We start from the raw sequence: 12564 nt of genomic DNA, 5'->3' as shown, positions 1-12564 counted from the left end.
AAGTCCATATGAATTTCTTTGTGGAGTTTCCTTATTATCTGAGAGTGTTAAAAAGGATTTGCTTCCATTGTGGAAACAATCTTTGGCTGACTCTGGAGGTTATTTCCACCAGGCTAAGCACTTCTCATGTCCTGGTGCCAGCTTTGAGCCCTTTTTTCAAGTCTGTCAAAAAACAGCACTTGTCACTGCAATGGGACCTCAAGAAAATGAGGTTATATGGCAACATCTGGATGAACCCAATGACTTTTTGGTAATTGAGGAGTTATAAAAAGCAGAAATTGTCTCAAAATGTCAAGTTCTATTCATGATTTCTTTGCAGTAGCTGGTGTCCGTGAAGATGTCTTTTTGATCTGGAAGGAGTTGGAGGAAGCTAGACATACAGTGAGACAAGTTCAGAAAATTTTATCAGAATCTGACCAGCCTGCTTCTCCAGATGGTATCATTTATGTTTCTTTAAAGATATTTACCATTATTTTCATGATCAGTAATTTATTTGTGAACAGTTTCGATTACGTGTCAATTTGGGGATGGTTTTCTCAGAAATGTCTATATACAGGTAGCACCTATACTTGGCATCTAAACTTAGGGTTGCTTACAACTTCGCATTACAAATCTCTGTTTACTACTGCTTAAACTTGATGAATTTTAACAGCTCAGGCCGAAACACACCATTTTTAGTTCCCCAGTGACGAGGTTTAGAAATTGTCTAGATTTCAAGATATCAAAGTTATTTTTTTGTGGTCTCTCCCTCTCTTCCTGGGCCAGTAAATATTTAATTTTATTCTACACAGTGCTGAAGAAGTACCTCATCTCTCTCCCATCATGGTCTTGTTGGGTTAGCCTCCAACCTGGTACCTAGTTTGTTCCTCTAAAAGGGAAGAAGTGTGGGTTTGAATTCTCTTAATCAAAGGTAGAGGATGGAAACCAATTCTGGATGAATACTCTGACAACTCTTGTGTTAAGAAATATGGAGGAACACCCACATTTGTTCATTGAACTACTAGTTCCCACCATTATATTTGGCCTAGAATATGATCCATTTGTTGTTCTGTGCATATTAATTGGATTGAGCCCTACTGGAGACAGAAGCATAGCTGGTTCCTGAATCTCTGGAAGGCTTAAACAGGGGATGATGAGAAGCTACTCAGCCCTGCTAAGATGGAGGTGTTCTGGGCATGCTCTGAAGCAGAATGATCCCCCTGACAAGACTTAAATACTGAAAACTTAGGAATCTGTAGAGTCTAGGCAGCTTCAGTGTTGGACTGCAACTGAGGAAGCGGATTTTCAGGATCATAGTGCCTATATTCTGCATTAGTCCCTGGTTTCTGGTGGTATTTTTTGCATAACTTGATACAAGATTCAGATTGAATTAGCACAAGTCATCGGTGATTTTGTGCAGCTCTAGTATTGGTTTTGCAGTGCAATTGCTTTTGCTTTGGCTAGATGGAGTCTGGGGCCAGATGCCCTTTTCTGGATCACCTGCTGAGGAATGCTTTGTACAGTCAGTTGATCAGTCACTTGAACTACCGGTGATGTATTGAGATGTGTGATGGTGAGGATTTGGAGCTGGGAACTTTCTCTGCCTGGCTTTGAAATCTGTCAATAACATAACTCTGCAGGACTTAAGCTTTTTTCTTCTGTGAAGGCATAATACAGTTCTTGATACTGATACTAGCATCTTCTGAATTAGCAGGACTTCCCATATGAAGTTAAACAGCTATACCCTAATGCATATGAACAAAAAGACCACAATAAAGCTGCAAGGGCAGCCCTAATTTCAGTGTTTATTTATGTGTTCCTGACTATGCAGCTTTAACACTCTTTTAGTATTTGCCTTCATACATAATCACTTCATAAATAAATTAAAAGAAATGAAATTACAGTGTGATTTATTTTATCAGTTCTTCAGCATTATTTGACTGTTGCCCATCAATCAAAATAACTGCAGTCTTTCTGTTTGCCTGCATTTCTTCCTGGTTTTGCCTTCCTGATCTGTTTAAAATTCTCTGCTACAAATTGTAGTTTGTTCTGAAGATTGCAATGTTCTGGAGGAGAAGAAACAGAGAAAAAGAGGCAATTTTTCTGCTGACTCTCCAGGTAATGCACTGGTTACCTGGACTGAGACATGACTTTCTACATAAAACATGTGGAAGAAAGAAAACGACAGTTTTCTTTTTAAAATTATGTGAGTGCATTTGTGACACTTGCCACACTGGTTGTTCTAAGGACCACAAGCAATCAGAAAGCAAATGTTTCCACATGAGCAGGCTACGACCCTGCACCTGCCTTGATGCTGGCTGAACTCTGTGTATGTTAAGGCATTAGATGTCTCCATAGGTTTGTTTACAGGCTCAGGATCTCAATGCTGTTGTCACTGTAGTTGCATCTAAATAGAGTAGACATTTATACCACTGAAGTCCACCAAAATCAAAGTGTGCAAAAAAATTCACCCTGCTATGAGACCCACTGCTGGTCATTTGGTTTAGGTGTGGTAATGAATGAGTGGAGAGGCCTGTATCCTATTACCAGAATCCAAAGATGTTCAGTGCTCAACCTTAAGATGGTCCTCAGAAAATTTCTAAGACAATATGACATAAAAGGGTAAACATAAGAGCAGTCATACCAGATCAGGCAAAAAAAAATCCTGTTTCTTTCAGTATCAATTAAAAATGCTAGAAGGCGGGTGTGGAACTAGAGAAAATGTTAAGATGGTATGCAAGTGATTTGTGGCTTGGGGTACATGGTGCAATATTCAGTCTGTAAAAGGTCAGTATTGCAGAGAAGCACGGTAAGCTCTCTTCCAAAGTCGTTGTAGTTTGCCTTTTACTTTAAAGGGCCTTCTCTGGAAAAGACCAATAGTAATGCTAACCGATGTTCTTGACTATATTTTCAATTATATCTTCTGATGCTTCATTTTCTCAAATGATTCTGCTTGAAGTTAGACATCTTACACAAGAATCTTTTCTGGCATTTTGTAATTCAATCAGTATGAAGGTTAAGTCAACCTTCATACTATTAAGAATATTCCTTTTATATGTTGATCCTGTAGCTATTTATCTTCTTCACTCTGTCTTCTGATGGGTTTGTTCCATTAACAAAGGGATTTGTTGCAAAGAATTGTCTGATAAAAACCCCCCACAACCGAAGTAAAGAGTATTAAAATTAAGCCAGAAATATCTGCTCACTCTAGTGCTGTCAGTGCAAGCAGAACAAGTTTGAAAATTTTGACTCCAGTATCATAGCCTGTTTTTGAAAATAACTTGTCCAAAATGAACTATCTTATTCAGGAGATTTTGTTTGTTTTGTTCTATTTATTAGCAACCAAACCTGATCATCCATTACAAAAGCATACATCTGACAAATATTTGACATCTGAGAAGTGGTTGCAGAGGTATGGCTTGAAAGCTCAGAAGCTCACGCTGTATGATGCACTTGCTGATTGTACTTTTCGCCATGCAGATGGGATTGTTGACATAAAAACTAAACCAGAGGATGTATCTTCACAAACTGATGCTGTGAGTATTGTTAATTTTCCCTCATGTCCTGTGAGTTGTTTGGTTTTCATTTTAAAGCTTGAAAGCTTGACGGATAGATGAATTTATGATAAAGTGTATGGTCTGTTGTTTTGTAGTTTTTGTTAAAATCAGCTTATTAGTGGAATGGGACAAAGATGGTCATAAATAAGATTGTTTCAAAAGGCTATTTGAAAATGACTGTTTCAAGGACTCCTTCCTGGTCCACATATAATCTGCAAGGAAGAATCAGGACTGGTTTAAGCAATGCCTTGGTTTTCTATGTATTTGTGTGGAGTAGGACAAAGATTGCTTGTCATCTTTATTTTTCCTTAAAAGTGTTGGTCTCAGCTGCTCCAGTGTTGCAGGACCTTAAACAAATTTGGATTATTTGTCTTCTATTTGTTTTTCTCAAGCTCTACCATTACACTGTTTGGTAAGCTTCTGTTCTTGCTAGCTACAAGAATAAAAATAGTTTGTATTCACTTTTGCTAGGACCAGATTCTGTGACCACCCTATCCCATGTCTATTTCTACACCTGTTCATGTGCAACAAGCATGTACCACTAAAGTTTGTTTGATAAATATTAAAGGCACTGCAAAATAATGTGTTTTGGAACATGAAACATGTTTTTGTTGGCTGTAGGAGACAAAGAGGAAGGTAATTCATGCAAAATACTGCGACAAGTTTGTACATACCTTGTGGAAAGATGGATCTGTAGTTCACTTACATGTTAGTACAGAAAAATATAAGCAGTACGAGAAGAAAATGAGGACAGCTCTCAGACAAGTGGAAGGAAGGTTAGTGTTCTGTCAAGTAAAATCAGTTTGTATTATGTTACATTGGTGTTAAAATGTTTGACATTTACTGTCATAATAAGCTGAAGTGGTTGGTAAACTGCCAGATAAAGTACTAAGGCAGAAATCCATTTTAGATCAGAATCTTGTGTGTAGAGTTTCTTAGTAGCCATGTAAGAAAACCAATGAACAGTTTGACCTTTGTTCTCTTTCTGGAACACAAATGTGAAAGTCAGTCTGCACATTATTGGAATACTGCTGAAAGTGCCAAGAAACATTGGGACATAAGGTGGCAGAAAAATTCCAGAATCATCAATAAAACTTGGTAAACATTCATCCTGTGTACCTAGAATCCCTTGCAATACCTCCGACTCCTAGTAGCACAGCTTGGCTTGTGCCCATACTGATAATGGTTATCTGCTGTTTTTGCAATTTTGTGTTGAAGACAAGTTTGAACAGAACAGATCAGAGTTGGGGCATGAGCTATTAAGTAATGCATATGATCAGAAGTTCAGTGCTCAAGATAGCTCCCTAGTTTACTTTTCTGCAGCTGTATAGATACACTCTTAGATTTTGTAGGATGTCTACAAAAAAATAGGCAATCTGAGGGTCTGATTCATCTGTCCTAAAGATGTCCTAAAGTAAATTGGTTTTTGTATCTACATTAGGAGAAGAAGGAAACTTTAAAAATGGATATTGTAGAACCCAGAGAAAGTCAGGTTGACATAGCGCTTAGGGATATGGTGTAGTTGAGAACAGTCAGTGTGAGGTTAGTGGTTGGACTAGATGATCTTCAAGGTCTTTTCCAACCTAGATGATTCTGTGATTCTGTAATAAATGTTGCCCTCTGTTTTGTATATTAGGACAATGAGATGTCTCACTGAAAAAAGCAGGATGTGAACTTTCATTTTATTGCTGCTTCTCTACAAGAAGTATAACAGCCTGATTACATTTAGCAAGGTCTGAGTTTTGTTATTCCTTTTAGTTTATCTTCATCTTGCTGTATTTAGGATAACATTAACATACTGTGAAAGGAGAATTTGAAGTAAAGGGTTTTGGTGAGTATAAATATTTGAAATCCAAGCCAAAATTAGGGGTTTGCTGTTTTGAATGGTTCGTCTCATTGTCAAAAAGTCTTGGTAGACCTCATCAAACACTGGGTTAAATAACTAATGGCAAAATAGCTATCAGTAGCAAATGTAATAGGATCCTTTAAGTTTCCATGATATAATTTTTTTTAACCTCTGTGGAGATGAGTAATATTTTTCCCAGGGCTATTGTATTCTCTCTGTTAAGTGTCTCTGTTTCAGAGTAGACAAGTAGTTTACGACTCTCAAGGGAAATAAGATTTGGACCTGCAGCAGCCATTACTGAGGAAATGTTCTTGTATACAGCAGCATGTATGCATGTATTTAACTGGCGGGCATGCTTCAATCTTGTTTAAAATGTAAAACTAAGTCTATATTTAAGGGTCAAGGTCAACAAAGCATTGAAGCATCTGTGTTACATTAAGACCCTTCAAAGTGCTCAAGTTCCTTGCTGAATAGGTTCTTAAGTGGTTTCCTGAAAAGGGATGCATATTAGCATATGCTTAAATTATTTCCTAAATTCAGTCTGGAGAACAGTTATGGGGGCAATAGTTACAGTTACTTCTGCATGGAATTTCCCAGCTCAAACTACCTGATAACCGACTTTATAAAGGTGCTGTATTGCTTTGTCTGTTTTGTCTGTCTCCAGATTCCTACTGAAATTATAAAATAAAAATGCCTTTGTGTTGTTATGTAGTGACAGAGGATTGGTTCATCAAGGCCAATATACCACTTATGACAGTGACTACTAACAGGTGCTTAGGGAAAAAGAGTAAGAAGTACAGCAGTGATAAAAAGATCCTTCTTGTTAGATTCTGGTATGCAAAGCTCTGAAGATCTTACAGACCAGGTTTCGATATTTTTTTTTCCCTCACCCAGGATTAAGTGGCTTCAACAAGGAAGCAGAGGGCTCTTTGGTAATGTGTTTGAAGATGATGTCTATATTCTTATTGATACATCCCACTCTATGAAGAACAAGCTGCCACTGGTGAAGGAGAAAATATTTCAGCTCATACAGGTATGATAAAGTGATGATTCTGAAGACTGAGGAGCATTTTAGAGTAGGCTGATCTTTTCTGGATGCTTGTTATTCTATTTTTTATTTATTTTTAAAATGCTTTTAAAAAATAGCAGCTTTATAAAAATAATTTTATTTTTCTTGGTGTGCTCATTTTTTCAGTTAAAAATTTATATTTTTCCTCATATTTTCATATTTTCAAATATTTGAAAAAAATCTGGAGAAAATGTTAAAAATTAAAAAGGCTTAGGTAGTTCTTCTTTCCCTCCTAAAAAAAAAGAAAAAAACAAGACAAAACAAAAAAAGCTATGCAGTGAAACACCTTTTGGCATTTTAGTTTTTACTTTTAAGCAGTGTTATCTAATTCCACTGGCGTGTTGTGGTGTGTAATGTATGTTCTAGATTCACTTTTATACTTTTACAGCAGAGGGTGTAGAATGTTCTGAACTTGCTTGCATCTTACAGTGACTCAGAACTTTGCAAAGGGACTTGCAAAGGGCAGAATTACCTCAAAAACAGTGAGTACTGGGAGACATGCCTAAGATAGGATTTGTCTCACCTAGTTTTAGAAATCTACAATGATGTCACCTAAGCTTACATTAATATTTGAGAGAAACAGACACTGTTGAAACTTGATTAATCTTAACTTTTTTAGACCTGAGAGGAGTAATTGACAAATGAAAATTCCATCAGTGTGGCATTGGTAGCAATCATTATCAGGGCTAGAAAATTTAAAACTATAACAGAGGTTTTTGAGCTAAGTGCATGTGGTGTTTTAGCCCCTGCCGGGGTCTGAGACCACGCGGCCACTACCCCTCCCCCACAAAGGGAGTGAAATACAAAGCCCCAAGACTGAAATAAGGAAAGGTTTAATACAACAGTGCAATAGCAACACAACAAACAACAACAATAACAGTAATAGTGATAGCAATGAACAGAGCAAAATAGCTACCAAATACAGCAGTGAGAGGAGCAGATGTACAAAACCACGAGTGCACCGCGCTCCCGCACCAGGAAATGTGACGCGCGCCAGGATGTGACATCAGCATGGTATCTGAATAAACCGCATGGTATCTGAATAACCCGGCTAGAGCTCCCCCCCTCTGCTGGGGAAACTTAACCCTATCCTGGTTAAACCAGGACAGTGCACAAGTGATAGAATGTAGTGTGATGTGGTTCTCTAGGCAGATCAGCACTAGCAAATGATTAGATACTGTGCCAAAAGCTTTCACAGACAGATGCAGAAAATGGTGATGAAAGGGAGGCAAAGATTCCAGGCTCTGAAAGTTTGTACTAGCTTGCACAAATCTTCCTCTCCTTGTACCTTCTGTCCAAAAGCAACTTCAGCAAATTCTTAACTTAGTTCTCTCTTGCTGTCCTAGTTCCCCTTGCCGGTGCTCTACATTTGATTCTTGTTCTCCTCATCAAAATGATGCTTACTTTGTTTCTGATTTCAATTTCTTTTGGTAAGCAGCCATAATTTCTTCCTTATATCACTGTTCATACCTAGTTTTGTCTCTCTCTTTCTTGCCCTCCTAGACATTTGCTCTTCATGTAGTTTGAGAAATATGAGTAAATGGAGACTTACATTGCGAAGTTCAAGTAATCTTAATAATTGCAGGCACTAATTGTCTCTGTCTCTGTATGTCTCTTTGTACACCATGACTGAATATTATAATAATTTATTGTAACGACATAATCAACTATATATTGATTAAAACTACTTCTACTGGTCATTATTTCAGCATACAAGTATTCTTTCTTTTAACACTGAGTAAAATTCAGATGCTGTCTCTTGCAGGAACAACTGAGACACAAAAAGAGATTTAACTTTGTGAAATTTAGTGCCCAAGCAGTGGTGTGGCAAGAGAAACTTGCTGAAGTTAATGAGGAAAATTTGCAAGATGCTTGGCTTTGGATAAAAGGGCTTGAGGTAACATGGCAACTAATTATCACAAAGCGTGTTTGTACAAAGTTATATTTGTGTCTTGTCTTTCTATATGACTGGGGTATTTTGGGATTGACTAAGTATTTGACTTGAGCAAGCTGAAAATATAGATGATGTATAGACTTTAGTAGATCTGAGTACAACAAATTATCTGTCAGGTATAATAGTCCTTTAACAGTGGACCTGTTTATAAGATCATATTAATTCAACTTGTGGCCTGCTATGTTTAGTAGTCACAATGCAAATATTGGCTAATTTGATTTCTGTAGGATCCATGACAGTGCTAAGACCCTGTGTCTAAATTTGTCACTCTTGCTGCAAGGCTGCTACATGGATGAGGGGTGTTGCTGGCAGACTTGCAGCTCGGAAGTGATATAGGAAACTGGTGCCAGCGAGCTGGAGGAACATTTCTAGTCCCTTTTGGTGCACAGATAGACAGCTGACTTTAGCCTTCATAGGAACGTGAGAGCAACCATACTCAGACCCAACATCTCTCTATCTATCTACCCAATATTCTTTCTCTGACAGTGGCCAAAATCTGAGGATTTTTCCCTGAAACAAAGTAGAAATGCTTGTAGTCGGCCACAGTCAGCCACCAGATTGTTCTTGTCAAAAGCTTTAGGACCCATTAATGTATCAAATGTGGACAGCAATGTTATAAGCACAGGACTGAAAGTCAGTCACACAACAGTACAGATATATCCCATGTTATGTTTTCTAACACAAAAACCATGTTTATATAGTAAAACTCCTCAGCATCATGACAGCTCTCCCTCAGACTTCATAATGAAATTCCTGGGGATGAGGGAATTGGGGAAGCTACATAATACCTCTAAGACTACAAAGCAAGATAACTAACTTGATATTCTCAGAAAATACTAACAGGCAAAGACATGGAAATAAGAAAGTATTAGTGTGGCCTCACTGAGTAGTTGGTGAATACTTGTAACTGAGGCTAGTAAGCTTAATTTTACTGCATTCCTTGAGACCTGAAAAGCTGGCTCTGTTTAAGCCATGTATGTGGTACAGCATCATGCAAGTTTGATAATACTTTGAACTACTATAATTTGATACTGTCTTGTATATGCATTTGGGAATGGCCTTTTTCATCATTATTCATGAAGTTGTGAATTGTTGATTATAGATTTCCTTCTAAGTTCAGATCTAGATATCTGAAATGGTATAGGGAATGGTACAAGAACAGTCTACTTTTTTTCAGGAATGACATCTGCTGGTGGCCTTTCAGTCTGCTTTAAGCAGTGCAGGCATAAATCTGAGATCAGAAAGCTGGCTTTACAGTGAAGCTGAAATGAACAGAAGATTGCTCTGCAATATTAATCAGAGTAGATCCTTTGATCTCATTTTATACACTTTGGTCCCAGGATGTTGTATAAGGAAGCTGAGCTATAAACAGTAACTAACTCTTCCTTAAAAATCCTTTAGGGATGATAACATTTAAAATTTTGAGGGTGATTATACCACATAGTTGAAGCATATCAACTTGTTTGAACACTGATAAAAACAATGTTCATTTGTAACAGTAGCAACTGAGAAATCTAAAATTAACAGCTTTTATCATAAGATACATAGTTATTTCCCTCACATCATCACCACCTGTATGTTCCCATGATACAGTAGAAGAAGTTGTTTTGTTTCAGATCAGATCAAACCCATGTACCATTACTGAAAAGAGCCAGGATGGCCATTTTACACATAATAATGACTGTTGTGTGCCTAAAACTTTATAATTCTTACTAAAACATTAGAAATATTAGATATATTTAAGACAAAGAAAATGAGTCAGGCTAGTTATTTCTTATGAGTGGGTACTGGTAAGGACTGTTTCTGAATTAAAAGATAGGATTATAAAGTATCTGAGCTATTTTGTTGTCTGGCCGATACACTCTTATGCAGCCATACAGAGTTGCTCTCAGAGTATACCTCCTATTCCATTTCACCTGATTTGCTTACTTTGTCCTTTCTAATAGAGCTGTTTGCTGGAGGGAAGAACTGGAAGAAGTTTTAACACACTTAATAGGACTGAAGAAATAATGCTATCTCTTAACATTTTTTTGCGCATATGGGTCAGTGTTAGGGATTTATATTTATCTTCTCTAATGCGTTATATATGTGGAACCTGAATCTCTTCTCACTTACTCCACCACAGTCCTCACTGCCCTTCAGAGTGGTATGCGGGTGCTATACTAGCATAAAACAGATGCATATCTTTTCAGGGATTTTGCTTTGGCCCCACTAAAAGACTAAGACTAAGACTTGATGAAACTTTTCCATACTGATAAAACCTTACTTTTCCCTTAAATTAGAAGGTTTTGTAGACTGAATGTTTGAAAGGTGGAAATCTGAAGATGTAAACTGTAGTTTTTAGGTTTCTATATGCCGTGAAATACATTTCAGTGAGTTTAGAGCTGTGTTTAGTCTAAAAAGAAAAAGACAGATCATGATCACTAATGTGATTCACATTCACATCACATGTGAATGACACAGGAAAAGTGCTAGTATTACTCAAATATGAATTTTTAGGGGGCACAGTATTGCTTTACTGTGTATGTTTTGTTGGTATAGCTAATTTTTGTGCTAAAAAATAAATGATGTTTACACTGCTGTTTCAAGGGGGTAGATGGGAGATAGTCTGGAAAAAATACTGTTCAGAAATCCAGGAAGTCCTTTACCTATTTTTGAGAAATAAACTTGTGCAACTCTTTTGTGGAGCTTTTGAATTATTTGGTTAAGTAAAATATATGTTTCAAGGGAGTGTGATGAGTTGGCAATCAGGAGCAGCAGTGGGAAAATATAATAGAATGTATCCTTTATCTTACATCTTCTTATGTGTTTATAGTCTTTTAGTGATTGCTTTTGCTTCTACAGCTCATATTTTCTGTTGCCAGCATTTTGCTTATGTGTTTGCATAAGCACCAAATATCAATTTGGTACCAATTTATGCTACTTTGACACTTGCTTTGATTTTTCTAGCTATTTGACATAAATATTTTCACCATTTTATTACTCATTTTGGTTCTGTAATATCCCTTGAATCAGTACACTGTCATTATGAATTTAAGAACAGAGGCAAAGAACTGATAGTATTTATAGCTGCTTCTCTGTCTTTTCTTTTTGGTTTCTTAGATTGGAAGTTCCACAAATACACTCAAAGCTCTCCAGATTGCTCTTGCTGATACTGGCACTCAGGCTATTTATCTCTTGACTGATGGGAGACCTGACCAGGTATTTCTGAAATAAGAAAACAGAAAATGCAGTAGTGTGGTGTCAGAAGGCTGAAGTATGAGATAAATATAATACCTGCAGAGCTGAGTCTCTTGGGGTCTCCTGGACATTGTCATAATATTGAAAAATTGTATCTGAGAAATGTGCTGTTCATGAAGGAGTTTTGATTAGAACTCTCTGCTCACAGTCCAGTCTTTGATGCATGATAGCTCATGACATTTGTCATGAGTTGTTTTAAGGATCTGGTAATGGATTAAACATTAAAGCTGTATGTTAGTATCAAAGTTAGGATTTGTGTTAAATAAAATGTCTCCCTAACTTAGTACAAATATTTCATGAATTAAAAATCAAAAAAGAATGATGGTCCCATGATATGGTTGGATTTAAATACTAAACCCCTGCAATCTTGCATGGTGGCTTGAAAACCTTTAAAGAAAATGATAAGAAAATTTAAAAAATCCAAGTTTGTGTTAAACATTTTTCCCCAAAGAACACATCAAATATATAAGTAGGTACCTTCTTACATTCTGTTGCAGAACTGATACAAAGGCTGTGTCATGTCTGAGGAGTAAGGGCCTAATTATTAATTTATATTATTTTCATATAAAGATGTTACCATTCATATTGTTCCATTAGGTCTCTGTGTGATTCCATTTTTATCCTACTGAGATAAATTTGATCTTATGTAGGTGCAATTCTGGAGTAACAGCAGGCTGAGGTTGCCTTAAGTCTAGTTTTAAATGGACAATGAAATCAAAAGTATGCTTTTATTTTTTAATGTGTTGTTACTGTGACTTAAAATGATGCTATTTCATGTTATATCACATAATCTAACACCAACTAAAAACTGGAAAAAAACTACTTTCAACCTGTAATGCATGGCGAAAACTAGCCTGTATGATGAGAATGGAATTTTAAAAATACTTTATTTGCCCTTGAAAATTTAGTTCGGTTGTAA

General features: G+C 36.8%; 1 protein-coding gene across 1 annotated transcript in view; it reads left to right on the top strand.

The window, feature by feature from the left end:
* VWA3B (von Willebrand factor A domain containing 3B) overlaps window positions 1–12564 on the top strand; it is a 67114-nt gene that overhangs the window by 22119 nt on the left and 32431 nt on the right. The window contains 6 exon segments of the mRNA XM_074860955.1: window positions 320–436; window positions 3319–3515; window positions 4158–4312; window positions 6277–6415; window positions 8217–8348; window positions 11508–11606. Coding sequence (XP_074717056.1) covers window positions 320–436; window positions 3319–3515; window positions 4158–4312; window positions 6277–6415; window positions 8217–8348; window positions 11508–11606 — 839 coding nt within the window.

The sequence above is a fragment of the Strix uralensis genome, chromosome 2, assembly GCF_047716275.1.
Source record: "Strix uralensis isolate ZFMK-TIS-50842 chromosome 2, bStrUra1, whole genome shotgun sequence".
NCBI classification, from domain to species: domain Eukaryota; kingdom Metazoa; phylum Chordata; class Aves; order Strigiformes; family Strigidae; genus Strix; species Strix uralensis.
Note: the sequence above shows the minus strand (reverse complement) of the source record. Positions and strands in the feature narration are given on the sequence as shown.